This window comes from Solanum tuberosum, unplaced genomic scaffold, assembly GCF_000226075.1.
Source record: "Solanum tuberosum cultivar DM 1-3 516 R44 unplaced genomic scaffold, SolTub_3.0 scf00707, whole genome shotgun sequence".
Taxonomy (NCBI): domain Eukaryota; kingdom Viridiplantae; phylum Streptophyta; class Magnoliopsida; order Solanales; family Solanaceae; genus Solanum; species Solanum tuberosum.
The window spans coordinates 98,128-120,538 of record NW_006239646.1 but is presented as its reverse complement, the minus strand read 5'-3'; the positions used below and the strand labels follow the sequence as shown (position 1 = coordinate 120,538).

Here is a 22,411-nt window from a genome sequence, read left to right as displayed (position 1 = left end):
AAAAAAGAAATTGACTGATTCTTAAAATTAATCTATCAATGTCACATAAAATGAGACAAAAGTAGTAATATGTATTATTTAATGTCAAATTACTGAAAGCTACGTAAAATGTATTGTAAATCTTAACAATTAACAACATTTGATTAACTCTTGAAATTTTATCTATGCTACATACATTGAGACAAGTGGAGTAATATATATTAAGTATTTACAAATTACGTAAAAATATTATAAATTACATTATTAACAACTTAAAATATTTAAAAATCATATTAAATTTAAATAACTCACTATATTTTATCTGTGTTACAAACATTAGGACAAAAAATAATAGTTATTGGGCCCGTGCGTAAGAGAGTTTATGCCCAAGTATAATATATAATATTCAATGACTCTCCAAATTTCATTTGTGTCACATAAATTGAGACAACAAAAATAACATATATTGGGTCCATTTTAATTTATTTGTCTTATTTTTTTAAATTTTTTATATTTAAAAATTGCGTAAAAATACTATAAATCATGATAATTGACAACATAAAATATTTCAAAAATAAATACATTTAAAAAAATTCGATTGATTCTTGAAATTAATCTATCGTTAAAAATTATGTATAAAATACAATTAATCGTGATAATTGACAACTTAAAATATTTATTAAAAAAACAGAAAAAAATTTGATTGATTCTTAAAATTAAATCGTGATAATTGACAACATAAAATTGTTCAAAAATATTGTATGTGGGTAGTCTTATTGTGCCTTGAATAGCGTCAAAGAAAGTACAAGTTTGTGATAAAAAAACTTATTCCTTTATCCACGCAAACAATCACTTCAAAAACTTCGTTATTAGCCCCAAAACATACCATTTATGTTATTGGGCCCGCATAACACGGGCAACAAAATCTAGTTATACAGATAAAGTAGAGAAAATTAAAAACATGAATCTGAAATGAAAAGAACAGAATATGTTGTGGGGTCCATCCAATTATTCAAAGTTTTCATTTGCTGCTCAAATGTCTTCAAAAGCTGCAAGGGTGCAAAAATGTCGAAGAGCCTTTATTTGTAAAAATGTCAAAAGATGTTTGAATGGTTTCTTTTCATTGATGTCATTAATGACATTAATAGGATATATTTCTCTTATAAATGGAGAGCTTCTGCTCTCATTTAACACCAAAAACATAGAGAAAATATTAGAGAGCAAAGTAAGTTTATCATAGACTATACAAGAAAATAGTCTGTGAATGAAAAATAAAGTGTGAATAATATTTTAGTGAGATGGGAAAATTATAAGAGGGTTATTTTTTTAGTGTGTAGTACTCGCTTTGAGTATTGTACTTGTGACTATATAGTATAAAATTTCTTACTATAGTGATATCAACTGCTTCACGTAAAATTTTTGGTGTCATTGTTTTTCTCATTTTATCCTCATTATATTGATCGTATATAATTTTGTGTTAGTCCTCGTTTTTTCCAATAGATTGATATAAGAGTTTTAATTTGCAATATCTTTATTTTGGGGAAACGATTGAAGCCAACACAACTAGAATGATTATTTTGAATGGAGTTAATTATGCTATTTGGAAGGGGAAAATGGAAGATCTGCTCTATATTAAGAATGTTTATCAACCAATCTTTATCACTATAAAGCCTGATGATAAAACAAATGAAGAGTGGAATCTATTGCACAGACAAGTTTGTGGATTTATTAGGCAATGGATTGATGACAATGTATTGAACCATATTTCTGTAGAGACAAATGCTCGGACCCTATGGAAGTATCTTGAAAGTTTATATTCTCGGAAGACTAAAAACAATAAAATGTTCTTAATAAAACGGATGTTAAGCTTAAACTATCATGATAGTTCTCCGATGACAAATCATCTGAATAACTTAGAGGAGATCATGAACAAGTTATTTGCTATGGGCATTAAATTTGATGAAGAAATTCAAGGCTTGCTTCTACTTGGTTCACTACCAGACTCTTGGGAAACATTTAGAACTTCATTATTAAATTCTGTTACGGATGATGTGATCTCTATGAATCTCGTCAAGAGCAACGTCTTGAACAAAGAAATGAGAAGAAAAATTCAAGGTTCTTCTTCGTCGAATGTCCTAGTGTCTAGTCATAGGGGGAGAATCAAGAACCATGGTTCTTAGAATATAATATAATATAAGCAAATCCAGAGGCAGACTTAAGAATATTGAGTGTTATCATTGTGCCATGAAAGAGCACAAAAATTTTGCCGGAAGTTGAAGAAGGAGAACAAAGACGACAAAGAGGAAAATAAAAAAGAGGAATCTTGAGAGGAGTTTTGGCCATATATTTTTGTGTTAGTCCACGTTTTTTCCAACATATGTGAGGGACAGTCTCTTAGAGATCCTAGAGGAGTCGTTACACAATGCCAACTTCCGTTTGCCTATTTACAATAAGAAAATGGATTACCATGTTTTTGCTTCCGCAAGGTTGCAACATGATGAGGGAATATAGGTATCAACGAATTACGTTCTAGAGCTCAAAATTGTTTAATGTTTTGAAAAGCCTTTTTGCTGACAAGATGTTAATAGAATAATTTTTTTATGTATGAATAATGTGAAACTTTCTATATAAAACTCATAGAGATATTCCACAGGTAGAGCAATTAAGGCATGTTTAGAGTGTTAACTTTCTATAGAAAACTCAGATATTTGTAGAAATAAATTGTTAGAAGCACATTATAAAATCAATCTTCATATATATGAGGCATGAACAAATGTGGAATTGACAAACACTTAAAGATGGTATGTACCTCATTCACATAGTTATCCACCCTCGGACCCCAGACTACTAGTGCGATCATCTAAATTTGATTTCTCCATTTGAGCAGCAGAAGAACTGACATCAACATGCCTGAAACCATTGACTTAATGGAGAGAGGTTGCTAACATGGATGGGACCATTTTCTTCTGGATAATCTTAAATGACAGGCTCTTGGAGATGAAGTGCATACTCCAGATTCCACAGCACCTCATTCATAGATGGCCTCTCTACACCATAATCGGCTAAGCATTTCTCCACTGTTTCTCCAAACTTCTTGAGGGAATCTGGTCTAATTTTGCCAACAAGATTGGGATCTATGATCTGTTCCAGTTGTCCCTTCTTCTGCCAATTCATCGCCCATCCAGCTAAGTTGATCTGCTCCCTCGGAAGAGATGGAGTTACGACAGGCCTAGCACAAAGAACTTCGCATAAAACAACACCGAAGAATAAACATCAGATTTTTCTGTCAGCTGTTGCCTTCTATAATACTCAGGGTCAAGGTAGCCCATAGTTCCTTTCACGAATGTGGTAACATGAGTTTGATCAAGCTCAGGCCCTTTCTTGGATAGTCCAAAATCAGTAATTTTTGGCACAAAATTCTCATCAAGCAATATGTTTGTAGATTTGACACCACGATGTATAACTCCGCTAGTATGAAGGTAGTGAAGACCTCTGGCTGCCCCGATGCATATCTCCAGCCTCTGCTCCCAGCTCAAAGTGGGTAGATTTGAGCCATACAAATGGCTACTGAGATTCCCATTTTCCATGTACTCATAAATTAGAATCATCTCATTTGTTTCATTACAGTATCCAATCAATGAAACCAGATAGGGATTACGGAACTGAGGGAGCGTCTCAATCTCTTTTAGAAACTCGACAAGACCTTGTTTGGACCCAGGACCATACCTTTTCAAGGCGACCTTTGTGCCATCACATAAAACACCCCTGTAAACCTTTCCAAAGCCACCCACTCCAATTACCCAACTCTCATCAAAGTTGTTAGTTGCTTCCTGCAAAGCCACAAAAGGAACTTGAAAACTATCAAAAGGAGTGAGACAACTCGGCTCTGCAACGCTCTTTATGAAACTTGTTTTTTTCGAATAATTGTTTCCCATTGTGTGTGGAGTGCAACTTCTAATAATTTGTGAAATCCATATCTTTGATTGGGCAAGCTGCTCCTCTTTATCAAAATTCAGAACTCATAGACTCACAAGTATTAATGTGCAAACTGTTTAGTGAGAGAATCAAAAAGAAAAATACCTATATCTGGCGCCATGCCAACCCACTAAGTAACTTTTGAATATGTCTCTTTGTTTTTTATCAGTAAGTGCATGTCACACTCACACCCCAATATAATTATCACACATACCATTATTATTAATTAATAAAAAGAAAAACACTTTTAAAAAGTTTTAGATAAAATTATTCCTTATATAAGGGATAAGGTATATTTTTATCATTTTTAATGCCTTAAAAGTTTATTAAAGTGGAGTATCTTTTGATCCCACCAATAAAATGGCTTTCAAAACCAATAATGACTGTAAAAAAGATTACTACAAAAAACGGGCGATTTTTCGATCAGTTCAAAAGTCTATAAAACTGTCACAATTTTGTAAAGATATGACACTCAACTGAGGACCACACCTTGTAAAGACTCAGGACCACACCTTTTCAAGGCCACTTTTGTGCCATCACATAAAACACCCCTGTAAACCTTTCCAAAGCCACCCACTCCAATGACCATACTCTCATCAAAGTTGTTAGTTGCTTCCTGCATAGCTACAAAAGGAACTCGAAAACTTTTAGAAGGAGCCAGACAGTTCGGCTCTGAAATGCTATATATGAAACTTGTTTTTTTCCGAATAATTGTTTCCCATTTTGTGTAGAGTGCAACTTCTAATAATTTGTGAAATCCATATCTTTGATTGGGCAAGCTGCTCCTATTTATCTTAATCAAAATTCAAAACTCATAGACTCAGAAGTATTACTGTACAAACTGTTTAGTGAGAGAGAATCAAAAAGAAAAATACCTATATCTGGCGCCATGCCAACCCACTAAATAACTTTCGAATATGTCTCATTGTTTTTTATCAGTAAGTGTATGTCACACTCACACCCCAATATCACACATACTGTTAACCACAGTTGTAGGTTAGCAAGCTACCATGGTTAAATGTGATGTAGTTAGAAAAGTTCGTTAGAGTTAAAGCTGAGTCAGCAAGTTAGTTAGGAGTTTGTTAGTTGTCAGACTAACTACTCTGCCTATAAATACATGCTTGATGTGCCGCGAAATCGTGGCACATTTGATGCTTAATAACTATGAACTAATACTGGAATTAAGTGAAATTTTGGATTATTTAATGGGTTTGTTAAATGTGTAGGCAGAATCTGGGTTGTATAGAAAAGTGGAAAAAGAAGCAGAACTGATGTTGACCAAGTGAAGTTCACAGCCAACTTCACGGACCGTGAACTTTATTACGGTCCGTGGTTGAGCTCATTAAAGTGAGGTAGTGCTGGGCCTTGAGAAGATGAAGAGCAGGAATAACCAAGTGAAGACCACAGAGGGTTCTACAGGCCGTAGTCCTCACCACAGACCGTGGTACCTGCCGTGAAGCTAAACCAGTGTGAAAGCAAGGAAGAGTTGAAAGAAGGTTGAAACCCAAGTGAAGACCACGGGCGACTTCACGGACCGTGGTCCTCACTACGGATCATGGTAGCTCTTGGGGTGCATTTTCCAGTGACAAAGGCAAGACCACGGAGGGCTTCACGGACCGTGAAGCCCTTGACGGGTCGTGGGAATGGCCGTGAAAAGGCCCGACAACTCAGTCCTAATTCGATTATGACTCATTTTAAACATTCTATTTTGAATTACTTAAGGTTTTTTTTTTGAAGAATTATTCATTATCTTACGTTTTACGACTAAGAAATACAGCGTTACTCTTAGCTTTTGATTTGGGGTTTTGATTATTGTTATTAGTTTGAAGTTCGAATTCAGATTATCAGATTATTGAAGTGATTGTTGATTTACAAATTATTTTCGTGAGTCTTTCTTAACATGTTTTCATTCTTCATTACTGATTATTCTCGTGAAAGCATGAGTGGCTAAATACCATGACTGGGGTTGTGGGATCCATGACGAAATTCTAGTTACGATTCCATAAAACGAGTAAAGGGCAGTCTGTGTTTTACAATCTGTAGCTTTAGCTTTCAATTTCAGTAGAATCTAGTGAGTGCACGCATTAGATGAGCCTGTATCTGGCATTTGTTTGAGAGAAAAATACCATTTAGGAAAAAGCTGAACTAAATTAATAAACTGGAGTTAAAGCTTATGTTCGAGAGAAAAGAACTTTAACACCATGTCATTGTAAACGAGGGTCGATGTTAGTAACACTCTAGGGTCGAGAGAACATGAGTGATAATTATCTGACTAGACTGAGAAGTGTCAGATAAATTTAACTTGCAATGATTCTGTAAACATTGATTTGCCTAACGCCTAATTATGGAAGAAAACTAGAACTAATGTCATGGTGATCACAATTCTAGTTTCTCTTAATTAATTGAATCAACCTTATAACGAGATAATCAGTAGTTGTGAATTTGGATTTTAACTGTATGCTTTGGTAAATATAACATTTCAACCAAACCCAAGTTACTTTCTGTTATTATTTGTTTAGGAGATAATAACAACATTCGAATAAACGCGACAGTAAAACCTTATCTGTAAAGAAATTCTCTATGGGATCGACCTCAACTCTAGTTGAGTTCTGTAAATTGACAACGACCGTTTACACTTCTTATTCGAAGTGTAAGTTTGGACATCAATGCTCCGTGTGGGTGAACTGTAAGCTGAAATAATGCATCAATAAACAGTTTTCTATCTCTCTTGCTTTCCTGTATCTTATCTGCATTTCATTAGCTTAGTGTTGTGTAGTTTACAAGCACTCCATTAGTGGAGTTGACATGGTATCAGATCACAACACGATCCTAGGGAAGTGAAGATCACGAGCAGAAGCAGCAGAGGTGCTTAGATTCGAAGCTGAAAGTCCTTCGAAGTCGCAAGTAAGCATCAATCCTTTCTAAGCTGAGATCCATGGAAAATCCAGCTGAAATTGCTGCAAACCTGCAATCAAATGCAACACAAGGACATTCAACTGGTGGATCGATGAGTTTCATTGTTCCTACCATTGATCACAATCAGCCACTGTACCTACAACCTAATGATACTCCAGGTAGCTCCCTCATCTCTCTTCAGCTTAGTGGCTCAGAGAACTATGCTATTTGGAATAGATCTATGCGTATAGGACTGGTAGGAAAGAGTAAACTAGGGTTCATAGATGGTCGATTTCCTAAGTCTAAATTCTCTACTGAACTGTGTGATATATGGGGAAAATGTAATGTTGTAGTGCTCTCATGGATCATGAATGCTGTGAGGCCTGAATTACTTAGCAGTATAGTATACAGTGGAGATGCTCATAAAGTGTGGTGTGATCTAAGAGAAAGGTTCGATAAAATCAATGGAGCTCATGTGTTTCAACTTCATAAGGAAATACACAGCTTAACTCAGGGAACAATGTCAGTGACTGATTACTACACTACACTTAAAGGACTTTGGAATGAGTATGACTCTATTATGCCATGTCCAGGATGTAATTGTCCTGAATCTAAAAGATTCCAAGGGCATTGTGAGTATCAAAGGGTACTGGAGTTTCTAATGGGGATAAATGAGACCTACTCAGCAGCTAGGGGTCAAATTTTGATGCAGTCTCCAACTCCTAATCTCAACAAAGTGTTTTCTCTGGTTATAGATCATGAAAGTCAGAGGAACTTAGCAGGTCATGAAGTCTCTCTTTCTAAGATTGTTGAGAGTACAGCTATGTTCAGTCAGAAAGGAGGAAATAATGGTAACTCAGGTAGAGGTCAGCCTGATAATGTTCCTTTTGGACATCAACTATGAGGTAATGGTGGTAATCAAGGGAGAGGTCACTATGACAGTCAATATAATCCAAACAGAACTCAGAAGCCTCTCATTGTATGTGAAGTCTGTGGGTTCAGATGACACACCAAGGATCAGTGCTTCAAGGTCAAAGGATATCCAGTTGGCTAGAAGTCAAAGAGGAAAACTGGTAATGTAAGTTCTTTTGTTAATCATGTTGAAGCTCCTAATCCAGCAGGATCCACACATATTGGAGAAAATTTTCCAGCCAACCTGCCCTCTACATCTCCTGCAGCCTTCTTTACATCAGATCAGTATAATCAAATCATGCAACTTCTAGCTAAATGAAGTGACACTGGTGGAGATTCCTCAACTAAGGCTGCTACAGCAGGTAGAATTCTATCTGCACTAGTGACCAAACATGTAGATAATGAGTGGATCATTGACACATGAGCTTCTAATCACATGACATCTAAGGTTGACATTTTAAATCAATTCACCACTGCTCCTAAATCTGAAAGAAGACAGGTTAATCTACCAATGGAAATGTTGTGTCAGTGTCACATATTGGTAGTACTACTGTTCTTGGGGACAATGTGATTGGAAATGTTCTCTTTGTGCCTGACTTCAAATGCACCTTATTGTCTGTGTCACAATTAATAAAGGAACTCAATTGCATGGTTGTGTTCTTCCCTGAATTTTGTGGTTTACAGGATCTCTCAAATGGACAGGTCAAGGGGATTGGTAGAGAAGATCAAGGTCTCTACATCCTCAAAGATGACTTCACACACTCAGCAGCACATACATCATGCAGTCAACCTCCAATTACTAGTAACACTGACTCCAGCACTTTATGGCACAGAAGGCTAGGGCATGCTCATGTGGAAATACTGAAGAAATCTGGAAGTCTAGATGGATTAGAGAATGTAATAAGTCCTCCCTGTACTGTCTGTCCACTAGCTAAGCAGTCAAAACTTCATTTTCCTGTAAGTAGTCACAATTCCAAGGCATTGTTTGATTTAGTTCGCTGTGACATTTGGGGCCCTTACAGGTTCCCACTTATGCTGGGATGAAATACTTTGTAACCATTGTTGATGATTTCTCTAGATTCACCTGGTTATTTCTCATAGCATCTAAATCAGACACAATTGTAGTGCTCAGAAATTTTTTTGCTCAGGTTCAAACATTATTTTCCACATGTGTTAAAGTTTTTAGAACTGATAATGGAAGTGAATTCTTTAGTCACTCTTGTCAATCTCTGTTGTCCTCTCTTGGCATTTCACATCAAAGTTTTTGTGTATATACCCCCCCAACAGAATGAGGTGGCTGAAAGAAAGCATAGAACCATTTTAGACATGGCAAGAGCCCTCAGATTCCAAGCTGCTGTCCCTTTGAGATTCTGGGGTGAGTGTGTCACCACATCAGTGTATATTCTCAACAGACTTCCTTCTAAACTTTTGTCCTATAAATCTCCTTTTGAGTTGCTTTACAACCATCCTCCATCTCTTTCTCATCTAAGGACTTTTGGCTGTCTATGATATGCTACTTGTCTTAAGATTTCTGATAAGTTCTCTCCTAGAGCCATTCCTGCAGCACTATTAGGCTACTCCAATTCTCAAAAAGGCTATCTCTTATATGATCTCCACTCCAAGTCCCTGTTTGTTAGCAGACATGTAGTGTTTAAAGAGGATGTGTTTCCTTTTAAGGATGTTAAGCCCTCATCTGATCTTGTTTTTCCAGTTCTTACTATGGTGTTTTCTGATGATGTGGACTCCTCATCTCATGAGCACCCTGTAGTTCCTCCTCCAACTGTTGCCATCCCCTCTCCTACTATGCCTTCCTCACTTACAGAAGAATCTCTACCACCTCCTACTCAACCTCCTCCTCCCAGAAAGTCCTCTAGACCTGTCAAACCTCCTTTGTGGCTTCAAGACTTTGTTACTAAGCCTAAAAGCAATTTTTGTGTCTTTCCTATTTCCAATCATGTCTTATATACCAATTTGTCTCCTTCATATCAGTCCTGTCTCAATGCTTTCTCTGCAATCACTGAGCATTCTTCATTTAGGGAAACTTCCCTTGATCCTCAGTGGGTTCATGCCATGCAACTTGAGATAGATGCCTTAGAACAGAATAACACTTGGTCAGTGGTTGATTTACCCACGGTAAAAAGCCCATTGGGTGCAGATGGATATATAAAGTTAAGTACAAGTCCACATGAGAAGTTGAGAGGTTGAAGGCCAGGCTAGTTGCCAAGGGCTATAGTCAAAGGGAGGGTCTGGACTATGGAGAAACGTTCAGTCCTATGGCTAAAATGGTGATCGTCGGTCTGTTGTTGCTTTTAAAGGTTGGTCTGTCCAACAAATGGATGTTCACAATGCATTTCTCAATGGTGATCTTCTTGAGAAGGTGTACATGTCCATTCATTCAGGGTTTGCTAGACAGGGGGAGAATGGTACTAAAGTGTGCAAACTGCACAAGTCTCTATATGGCCTTAAACAGGCTCCTAGACAATGGAACTTCAAGTTAACACAAGTATTGATTCAGTTAGGCTTTCATCAAAGCCAGTATGATTACTCACTTTTTATCAAACATGAGCAAACTGACATAGTCATTGTGTTAGTCTATGTAGATGATCTACTCATAACTGGCAGCAGACAATCACTTATAGACACTACTAAAGAGGATCTACAGAAACAGTTCAAGATGAAAGACCTGGGTGACCTCAAGTTCTTCTTAGGGATTGAATGTGCCAGATCAAGTAGGGGAATTCATATGTCACAGAGAAAGTATGCATTAGAACGGATTGCTGAGTGTGGACTAGGTGGAGCCAGACCTGTTGCAACTCCTCTAGAACAAAATGAGAAGCTAACCTCTGTACAATTTGATGAATGCATTAAACTGGAAAAGAAGCATGAAAATCCTATACTACAGAATCCTAGTAGATACCAAAGACTAGTAGGAAGGTTGTTGTATCTCACCATGACCAGACCTGACTTATCATTCTCAGTCCAAGTCCTGAGTCAATACATGCACTCTCCTAAGGAATCTCACATGGAGGAAGCACTAAGAGTAGTCAGATACATAAAAGAGGCTCCAGATCTGGGGTTGTTTATGCCAGCAGAAAACACCAGTCAACTACTTGCATATTGTGATTCTGACTGGGGGTCTTGCAGTGAAACAAGAAGATCAGTAACTGGTTATCTAGTCAAGTTTGGAGGAGCATTGATATCCTGGAAGTCAAAGAAACAAGAGATAGTATCCAGAAGTTCAGCTGAAGCTGAATTCAAAAGTATGGCAAATAGTGCTGCTGAGATCACTTGGTTGGTGGGATTGTTTAAAGAATTTGGAGTCCATATTGAACTACCAGTAACCATGGTCTGTGATAGCAAAGCAGCAATTCAAATTGCTGCAAATCCTATCTTCCATGAAAGGACTAAACGTATAGATATTGACTGTCATCATGTAAGGGAGAAAATCTGTCAAGGTTTACTAAAAACTCAGTATACAAATACAATGGATCAATTGACTGACTTACTGACCAAGGGACTGGGAAAAGCTCAACACCAACTGTTGATGAATGATCTAGGGATGATGAACCTGTTTAAACCATGAGCTTGAGGAGGAGTGTTAACCACAGTTGTAGGTTAGCAAGCTACCATGGTTAAATGTGATGTAGTTAGAAAAGTTAGTTAGAGTTAAAGCTGAGTCAGCAAGTTATTTGGGAGTTTGTTAGTTGTCAGACTAACTACTCTAAATACATGCTCCATGTGGGTGAAATGTAAGCTGAAATAATGCATCAATAAACAGTTTTCTTTCTCTCTTGCTTCCCTGTATCTTTTCTGCATTTCATTAGCTTAGTGTTGTGTAGTTTACAAGATCCATTAATGGAGTTGACACATACCATTATTAAGAAAAAACACTTTAAAGAAGTTTTAGATAAAATTATTCCTTATATAAGGGATAAGGTATATTTTTATCATTTTTAATGCCTTAAAGTTTATTAAAATGGAGCATCTTTGATCCAACCAATAAAATGGCTTTCAAAACCAATAATGACTGTAAGAAAGATTACTACAAAAAACCGACCGATCGGGCTATTTTTCGATCAGTTCAAAAGTCTATAACCTATCGTGTTTGTGATAGTCATTGTTAATTTTTATGACAATTTTGTAAAGATGTGTAAGTCTAACTAAACCTCAAAAGTTAGCTCATAAAGAGAGGATTGTCCAAGACCATCAATTCATTTCTCAACTCTAACAGATGTTGGCTAAATGCTCCACTTAAAGGCATGGAAGAGGTATATACATCATCACTCTCTTGACTCTTCTTTTCCCTCCAGGCTTGCTACTTGTTTGGTTTCAAAGCAACATACAGTGACAAGTGATTACTATGTCAACTTGATTCATTTTTGAACTTATTATAGAATGGTAAAATAGGGATGAGCTGATAAAATATAAGCAAATAAATGTAGATAAATATTCCTTCTGTTCAATAATAGTTATCTACTATTGACTTAACATAGAGATTAAGAAGCAGTAACTAATAGAGGCAAGTTTACCAAATCACCCTTGTTAAATATAAGCATTAAAATGAATAGTATTTAATAATAAGGGTAAAATAGACGCAACATGATAAATTGTTCATCGATTTTATATACTGGACAAGTATTGTTGAATATCTCAAAATAATATAGTGGACAAGTAAAGATGGACGGAGGAAGTAGAGTTTATCTCCAGTGATCAATTACAAGTTCCAAGCACTTAAAAGTCTTGAAAAATTTGAGTACGTTCCTTTTTCCAAAACGTTATTTAGTACCTTCACTGATTTAAGAGGCCAGGGATTCTTTTTAATAGAATGATTTTCTATGTACTATAACTTAGTAGAAACCATATACAACATGTTAAACAATCTGACACATGCAACAAAATGAAGATAGGATCAACAGGTAGAGCAATGCATGTTTTCAAAGTTAATTTTCGATATAAAACTCAGAAATTTGTACAATAAATTGTCAGAAATGCATAAAATTAATCTTCATATGATGCAGTAGAAGTGACATCAACATGACTGAAACCATTGACTTGTTGGAGAGAGCTCACCAACACGGATAATAACATTTTCTTCCGGATCATCTTGAATGACAAGCCTCTTGGAGATGAAGTGCATACTCTAAATTCCACAGCACATCACCCATAGATGGCCTATCTACACCATAATCGGCTAAGCATTTCTCCGCTGTTTCTCCAAACTTGCTGAGGGAATCTGGTCTTATTTTGCCAACAAGATTGGGATCTATGATTTGTTCCAGTTTTCCCTTCTTCTGCCACTTCATTGCCCATTCAGTTATGTGGACCTGCTCCCTCGGAAGAGATGGATCTAGGGCATGCCTAGCACAAAGAACTTCACATAAAACAACACCGAAGGAATAAACATCAGATTTTTCTGTCAGCTGTTGCCTTCTAAAATATTCAGGGTCCAAGTAGCCATAAGATCCTTTCACGAGTGTGCTAACATGAGTTTGACCAAGCTCAGGCCCTTTCTTGGATAGTCCTAAATCAGTAATTTTTGGCACAAAATTCTCATCAAGCAATATGTTTGTAGACTTGACATCACGATGTATAATTCCGCTAGTATGAAGGTACTGAAGACCTCTGGCTGTCCCGATGCATATCTCCATCCTCTGTTCCCAGCTCATATTGGGTAGACATAGATCTGAGCCATACAAATGGCTCCTGAGGTTCCCATTCTCCATGTAGTCGTAAATTAGAATCATCTCATTTTTTTCATCACAGTATCCAATCAATGAAACCAAATAGGGATGACGGCACTGAGAGAGTGTCTCAATTTCTGTTAGGAACTCTTCAATACCTTGTTCAGATTCATGCTTACGCCTTTTCAGGGCGACCTTTGTGCCATCACACAAAACACCCATGTAAACCTTCCCAAAGACACCCATTCCAACTAACAACTTGTCATCAAAGTTGTTAGTTGCTTCCTGCAAAGCTACCAAAGGAACTCGAAAACTTTCAAAAGAAGCGAGACAACTCGAGTTTGAAGCATTATTTATGGAAGTTGTTCCCTTCGAATACTTGTTTCCCATGGCGTGTGCACCACTATTAAATTGTGGAATCCATGTCTTTGACTGGACGCAATCTGCTCCTATTTATCTTAAGCAAAATCCAAAATTCAAAAGTTAATTATCTCATGATCACAAGGTTCATAGTGTCATAGTTTACAACATATAGCATGTGTTTGGTACAAGAGGAAAATATTTTGTGAAATAATTTTTCTAAAAAAAAAGAGCAAATTCCTTAAAATTGATTTTTTTAGTGGCAATGGAAAAATAAGTTTTATAATCAATCTTCCAAGTTCATTGTCTTCTCCCAAGAAAACGCCCAAAACAGTCCCTTATTTTTGGGTTAAGACTCAAAAGTCATGTTGAGTATTCACATAGAGCATTAATAATCTCTCATATTTGCAATATTGGTGCATTTTTTGTCCTCCAAACTTTTACACATTTTAATATTAATTTTGTCCACAATTTATGTATGAAATGTAATATATATATATATATATTAGAAATAATAACTCCATGTGAGAGAAAATAAGAGGAAAACATCTTGTTTTGTTTAGTACAAATATTATTGCAGCTAAAATTGAAAGGTTCATCATGTTGATTTCACGCTGCAATAATATTTCTATTAAACTAAACAATATGTTGTTCTTCTCACCTTTCTCACCTGTAATTATTAATATATGAAAAGATTATTGAACATTTTATATATAAAATTATGAAAAAAAATTAATGTTAAAAAATAAGTAAAAGTTTGAGAGAGGATCAAAAGTGTACCAATAATGCAAACATGAACATGTGAAAATTTAAGAACTATTTTGGGCTTTTTCTCTCTTCTCTCTATCCTTCAACTCCTAACCCTCGACCATTCCAACCCCCGCCGCCCCCAAACTCACTCCCACTGCCCACTCCATCCTATCCCTATAATATTCTCGTAGATTATAAGTATATAAATACTTTGTTATCAAACATTAGAAAATAAGTAAAATTTTTGCATATTTTTCAAATATGAGTAACACAAAAAGGTAAACAAAACAGAAGGTTAAGCAAGTGGATTTACCTGTAGAGTGGAGATTTGGAGATTAAAGAGCGAGAAGTATTGGTGTGCTCCTCTCCCTCTATCTCTATATACAGTTTAGTGAGAGAGAATCGAAAAGACAAATACCTCGATATGGCGCGGTTTATTCACATGTAGGGGTGTGCTATGTGAATCGGTTGAATCGGTTCGATTTTATGAATTATTGGTTTGATTTAATGATTTTTAATTTTTAAATACGTTAAATCAATTATCAAATTATTATGATATTTTTTATCAGTTTCTTTTATTTTTAAAGGCGGTTTTCGGTTTAACCAATAAGAAAATGTTTATAAAATAGTTATACGACCTTTTCAACAATTTGACGCAACGACAATAATGTAACGTTACAGAATACACATAAAATAGAAACGGTAATAAAAGTAATTAACTTGAAAATAATTATACAAGTGCAACCTTGCGGAGATAGTAACCAATAAGGTATTGTTTATGTAGGGGTAAAGTAGTGAATTACTATTGTTTTAATGGGTTATCGATTTATTCAATAACCCAATATTAAAAACATAATATCGAATCAATAACCTGATAATTTTATTTTATAAAATCATTAAAAACTCATTAACTCAATATCACAATAACAATTACCCGATAACATTTTTTTTATCCAATTTATTAATCGGTTGGATTTTTACATACTATTAAATAAGTGTATGTCAGTTGTCACTCACTTCCCAATATAATTATGACACATACCATTATAATTACTCAAAAGAATTGAAAAGGCTAATGAAAAGATAATAATTAAACTATATATTCTTTGTTGGGATGTGGAAACAACCTAGTAAAACCAGGGTGTGTTATTTTTGTCGCTCTATTTAAGTAGTACTACTTGCTTTATGTCTTTTTTTACACGAATATTTTATATTAGACTAATATAAAATCAAGCTCAAAGAAATATAAGTATAAAGAGAAGAAGATAAGAAATGTAGATAAAGGAGAAAAATTTTCTTCTTATACAATTGTGTATTTCAAATGTTGAGTGATATTTCTATTTATAGTGTTGAGATATCACTCCTAAAGGTCACCAAACTAGTAGATACATAGTTATCCCTTAAGGTTCTTATCAACTTGGAAGCACCCATACATGAATCCAATTAATTCTTGAATAAATTTAATGGATAATCCACACAATGCAATGGATTTATAACACTCCCCTTGGATGTCCATAGATTATGTGCCTCGTTAAAACCTTACTAGGAAAGACCCTTGGATGTCCATAGATTATGTGCCTCCATACACATTATTTGTTGCCTCATTAAAAACCTTGTCAGGAAAACCCAGTGGGACAAAACCTCGATCAAGAAAAAAAGAGTGCAACACATATTATACTCCCCCTGATCAAAACTTCACTTAATTTCTTATGATGATGTCATCCAATCTTACATACCAACTTCATAAATATTGACAGTGTCTTTGTGATCAAATCATATTCACGAAGATGTTGCATGATTGAACTCATTTATGATATATCATTTTTGGTTTCATGGATATGATGAGGCTTTGAGCTTAGCCGAATACATTCTTGAAAATCACTATATTCGTGACCTCGTTACTGCAAGTAAATTGCTCATTCAACTTGTTCATAGCAACAATCATCTTCTGGACACTTTCATTTGAAATTGATTATCTTCGTACATTGTGGTTGGTATATTCTTTTTCAAAGAAAAACCACACATTTCCTAAATATGGTGTGCCATTGATCTCAACCAGACGCACTCTCGATTTTCTTCATGGAGGGCTTTTATTTCTGCATGGTTTGAAGAAGTGGTTACTAACGTTTGCTTCATTGATCGCCAAGATATTATTGTGCCTCCACAGGTAAACAAATAGAGTATTTGAGACCAATCTTTATGCGGATCAGATAAATATTTTGCATGTGCGTAACCAATCAGTTCTGACTTGGATTCCTCATAATAGAATAAATCCATGTCTATGGTCCTCAAAGATATTCAAGTATGTGCTAAACACCATTTCAATGTCCTTTTGTTGGGGAGGAACTGAATCTTGCCAGTAAATTTACTGCAAAACAGATATTTGGTCGAGTATTGTTAGCAAGATGTATTAGTGCCCTGATTGCATTAAGATATGGAGTTTCATCACCAAGAAGCTCTTCATCCTTCTTTTGAGATCAAAGTGAATCCTTATTTTTGTCAAGCGATCTCATAATCATTGGGGTACTCAATGAATGTGATTTATCCATATAAAATCGCATCAAAACTTTTCTGTGTATGTTGATTGATGGACAAAAAATTCATTCGTCAAATTCTCAATCTATAGGTCAAGACAAAATTTTGTCTTTTCAGGATCTTTTCATTTTAGATTCCCTTCTCAAACATTCAATAGCTTTTGAAAGCTTTTTAAGAGTGTTAATAATGTTCAAGTCATCAACATACACAACTATTATATCAAATTCAGATCCTGACCTTTTCGTAAAAATGCAAGGACAATTAGGATCATTTTTTTTTGTACCCTTTTCTTCCTTGATTATTTCAATCCATATAAGGATTCTTAAAGCTTTATTGAAAAAGTCTCTTTCAAACTTTTATATGTTTCAGACACCTTGATTGCTTCAAGGATTTTCATATAACCTTCAGTATTGTCTTTCATTATATGCATTCAAGTTTTCATATATTGTCATATCAAAATAAATCTCATTGTATCCACCATAAGAGAAAACATCTCCAATAATGTTAGGATTTTTACGACAAATTCTTATGCCCCAAAGCACAAGCCATACTTGATATCTTACGGTTATACCATTGCATAATAATTTATTTATATCCCACTGACATTATACCTTGATTTATGGACTATCAGTCCAAAATGTCACTTTTCTAAGTGAAACAAAATATACTTGAATTATGCAGTTTACTTGGCCAATCATTTATCTGCCCACATTATATGACAGATTTGAATTCAAGATCGTCGTCACGATCTATATCATGAAGCGCTACTTCATATCAAATATACCGTCGACGGTTATTTAATATTGATTTCAATATGACATAACTTATCGAGATCTCTTCATTTTTCATTATTTTTCAAGTACGTGAAACTTTCCCAAGATTTTATAAAGTGTTATGTTGTGGTGCTCTTGTATAGCATTTGCCTCATTATCATGACAATATTGATCATTTGTTCCTCCCTTTTTTTCGGGAGTTTTACATTTGGAACCGATTGATCTATTATGCTTCAGGCATATCCTCTGTCCTTCAAGGACTTCTCATTGGAGCATTTGCAACTGAATTATAACAGGGTCAGTAAATTCATTTGGCAATTGATTTGCAACATTATGCAAATGAATTATCCCTTGAACTTCAAGTTCACATTTTCTTTTAACGAGGATATAGATAATTCATAATCAACCTCACACATAATTTTCACCTGTCAATATCATCTCTCCCTCTAATGTTAGAAAATCTAACATTCATCCCAACCTTATTTGAGAATTCATCTTTGTGCGTGGTGGAGCAATTAAAATCATAGCCGCACATTCAACATTTTTGATGAAAATTATTTGGTTCCTGACCCTGAACCAATTTTGATAGGGGACCTTTGTTGGCTTGATGTGTACAAGCGTTGCTTACATGTTAAATAAATTCATCTCATATCAAATTTCTTTTTGGGAGATTTGTTCTCATAATTAATGATTTAGCTATAATTCGAGGCATACAAATTCTGCTAAACCAACCAGCATTATCAGTATAATTTCATAGTTTGGAACTGTGCTCTTAATTTAACAATTCGAGCAAACAACCTTACAAACACCAATTTGTAAGTTGACAACAAAGCACATATGACCATCGCATAGATGTATCTATCATATAGTTGCAAATGATCCACATGGCAGGTGAATGGGCCCATATTCACCTTTTTATATGTTTCAAATAATTTCAGGGAATCGATCTCAATCTTAGCTGGTACAATGATAATTTATTATGAGAATAAGCAACTCAAGAGAATTCTTGAAGAATATTTTATTTCTTCAGTATATAACTATGTGAATTCTCAATTATTTTTGCATCATATTTTAATCAGAATGGCCAACCGATCATGCCAATTGATCTTTATTTCAGTACACTTATAGTTTACTTTTGCATGTGATTTCATCAGCATGTCCATGTTTGTGTGCAACAAACAAGAGAAAAAAATGGGTAATCTTTTACATAAATATTTATAACCCGCTTCGATTGTAGTAATATAAAGATATTAAATCTTTTCATAATTTATAGTCTCAATATTTCTTTTCAATTCATCCGAAACTTAAAAAATTTCTTTTGAGACTTACTACAACCCCAATATTATTCCTCTGGTAATAACACAACTCGTTAGAGCTTGCAAATAATTTTGTGTAATATCACCTATTCCATGACACCATCCATATGGTGAACATCTCCTTCAAGGAGAAAATTATATTGTTATTGTCATGGTCAAAATTATTACGAGCAAGACATGTTTCTTGCTTTACTTTTGTTGTACAATAGGTACACAACCAATGACAATTTTATATTGCCACATAATAATATTATTTTGGTCATGGACACAACCTTTATAGGCAAGAATTATTTCTTTCTTTTGCCTTTTCGGTAGTTCACAATAAACATACCATAATATTTATGCCGAAATAAACGTACACGACCATTGACCATTCTTGCCAAATAAAATTTATTTATTTCTCTCAAACCTCCCGTAGAGGTGAGTTGTGGAATATTTTCAATCATACGTGAATATGTTTTTATTCATATTTTTCTTCATATTTGACTCATTCACTTTAAAGAATGGGCAAACATTCATGATGCTTATTACAAGTCACAATCTCTTCATGAGTTGACCGTAAACATTTATATATGTCATACCTTTATATTTGACATATTTACATGATCCACCTCAACATCACTTTGAAAGATAAAGTGCACCATCACTTTATATTATTTTATTTTGATGGAGGATTTATAAAACTTATCAAATAAGGTCGCATGAAAATCGCGTGTCTAATGACCTTTTTCATACTATTTTAATGATAAAATTATTTTCACAGTTTGAAGGACTATTTGAAGAACTCATATTATTCTTCCTTTTATAATTACCACAATGATGACTATTATAATTTTGTCCCTCTACGCCCTTATTCATACATTCAATCATTTGTCGTCTTTCAGACTTATTATTCATTGCTATCACATTCATACAATAGAATGGAGCAAATCAACTGGCGGATTTCAAAGTTATCATACATTGCTACCACATTCTTTTCGAGGAATGGAGCAAATTCAATGGGATGAATTTCAAGACTTTTCATCAAAAAAAAAAAAAAAATCCTTAATCATCATTTTATCATCACTATGGTGCATTAAGACTCAAACTCAATGTCTTATCCATATAAAGCGCGTTAGGTCATGATTCTATGAGATTAGAACCCAATTCCTTATCATCATGGTGCATCAAAATTCAAATTGATGTCCTACCCTCTTGGTGCGATAGAACTTGAATCTACCGTCTTATCCTCAAACATTTTCTTCATTATGTGCATCCGGACTTTAACTTGGTGTCTTTCCCTTTTGGTGCGATGGAACTTAAATCCACCGTCTTACCCTCAAATAATGATATATAATGGTCCAAAATATAATAAGACTTACTCTTCAACTTTTTAAATATATAACCATCACCAATAATCTTTTATTAATCACCCTAAAAGCAAAACAATTTATGTCTCATAAAAGAATAGTCCTGAATCCACTTACATAGTCCAATAAAAAAAAACATCTAACTCTAAAAACAGTTTACTCAATATATTAATAAACACATAAAATTGAAACTAATAAACTAATTAACTTGCATGTTAGGGATTGTAGCAACACTAGATGAAATAAAAGTAATTAGAATTTGGGGGAACAATGGCAGTAACACGAATAAATGAATCAATATTATTCTTAATCGTTTTTACTTCTTAATATGTCAATCAATAATCATAAAAATACTAAGAAGCACGGTTAAAACATTCATACATGATAATTAACTTTAACAGATGAAAGAAAACTTAAAGAATATTACCCACTTCGTTGATGAGTAGTAGAGATCAGTAGCTCGTGTTGATAACGTATTATAAAATCAAGCTCAAAGCAATATAAGTATAAAGAGAAGAAGACGAGAAATGTAGATGAAGGAGAAGATTTTTCTTCTTATTCAATTGTGTATTCCAAATGGTGAGTGATATTTCTATTTATAGTGTTGAGATATCACTCCCAAAGGTCACCAAACTAGTAGATACACAGTTATCCCTTAAGATTCTTATCACCTTGGAAGCACCCATACATGAATCCAATTAATTCGTGAATAAATCTAATGGATAATCCACACAATGCAATGGATTTATAACATCATTTAGGTGAATATATATATTTTTTCTTGCTTCTACGTTCAAATATATATGACTCAATTATTACTAAGATAATTAATTAATATGAAATATTTCAAAATTAAGCTTGGTATAAGATAGATATCAAGTTTGGATGACGATATATATTAATTCGGAGATAAATTTATATTTTCAACCAAACATGGTGTAACTGTAATACCAATTAACTTAATCCTAAAATATCCTATCTTATCTCACATATCAAATGACCCCTTGCCGATTTTTAAGATAGGATTATATACATTCTAATTGGAAGTTAATTAACAGGTTTAATTTAATTCAAATTCTCATTTATATGGATATCACAAGAATTTTGAAATAAATGGCTCTTTACAAATCTGTGCCGAATTATGTAGTTGATTCACAAGTTTAGATTGATGGAATAATTAAAACGCCAAATGTAAAGAACAACTTTCTGAAATTTTTTAGGAAAAATTACTGAAATACACGTCTTAAGTTTCCCTTATTTCTAATATTCCTTTCTATTTCTAAAAATCTCTAGAATCCCTTATTTCTTTAATGTATCCGAGCCAGTATTTAATGTATCCGAGCTATATATTATGTATTCGGTTTATTTAATCCGAGCTAGTTTTTAATGTATCCGAGCTACATATTATGTATCTGAGCTACATATTATGTATCCGGTTTATGTTATAATGTATCTGAGATACTCTTTAATGTATCCGAGCTACATATTATGTATCCGGTTTGTGTTACTTTTTAAGGGATTAATGTAATTACAAATTAAAGAGGGATAGATTGTGATTTCATATTAAAACTATGTGATTCCTAAAATTTACCCAATTTTTTAGTGGTATGAGTATTGGTGTTATAAAATGAAAATTCTATATACTATGAAATAACGAATTGTAATTTGAGAATGTCAAAATATATAAGCATTAGCCGATGTATTATTGACTTGGTTGCTTTTGTGTATTCTTGTTTGTTTATTGAATCCATATATTTGTGATAATTGAGGTGATTATATGTCATATTGAGATATATCATCATCCCCTATTTTTTGATATTATATTGTGCACATGTATTGATATGAGACCGAGTATGAGTAAGGATCTGACACGTGGAGATCGTCTG

General features: G+C 34.3%; 2 protein-coding genes and 2 pseudogenes across 2 annotated transcripts in view; 1 reads left to right on the top strand and 3 right to left on the bottom strand.

Annotated features, from left to right (window-relative positions):
- Nucleotides 1-1,408, bottom strand: part of LOC102589011 (receptor-like protein kinase HERK 1) — a 3,738-nt gene extending 2,330 nt beyond the window's left edge. Inside the window, exon 1 of the mRNA XM_006367093.2 lies at nucleotides 1,367-1,408. Coding sequence (XP_006367155.1) covers nucleotides 1,367-1,408 — 42 coding nt within the window. The remainder of the gene's footprint in view (nucleotides 1-1,366) is intronic.
- Nucleotides 1-4,144, bottom strand: part of LOC102586702 (receptor-like protein kinase HERK 1) — a 5,218-nt pseudogene extending 1,074 nt beyond the window's left edge.
- Nucleotides 4,145-10,093: 5,949 nt separating this feature from the next.
- On the top strand, nucleotides 10,094-11,344 carry LOC107058971 (uncharacterized mitochondrial protein AtMg00810-like). The gene has a single exon (XM_015305268.1). It carries the CDS (start codon nucleotides 10,094-10,096, stop codon nucleotides 11,342-11,344), a length of 1,251 nt encoding a protein of 416 aa, XP_015160754.1.
- Nucleotides 11,345-12,634: 1,290 nt separating this feature from the next.
- On the bottom strand, nucleotides 12,635-15,001 carry LOC102587050 (receptor-like protein kinase HERK 1; annotated as a pseudogene).
- Nucleotides 15,002-22,411: the final 7,410 nt, after the last annotated feature.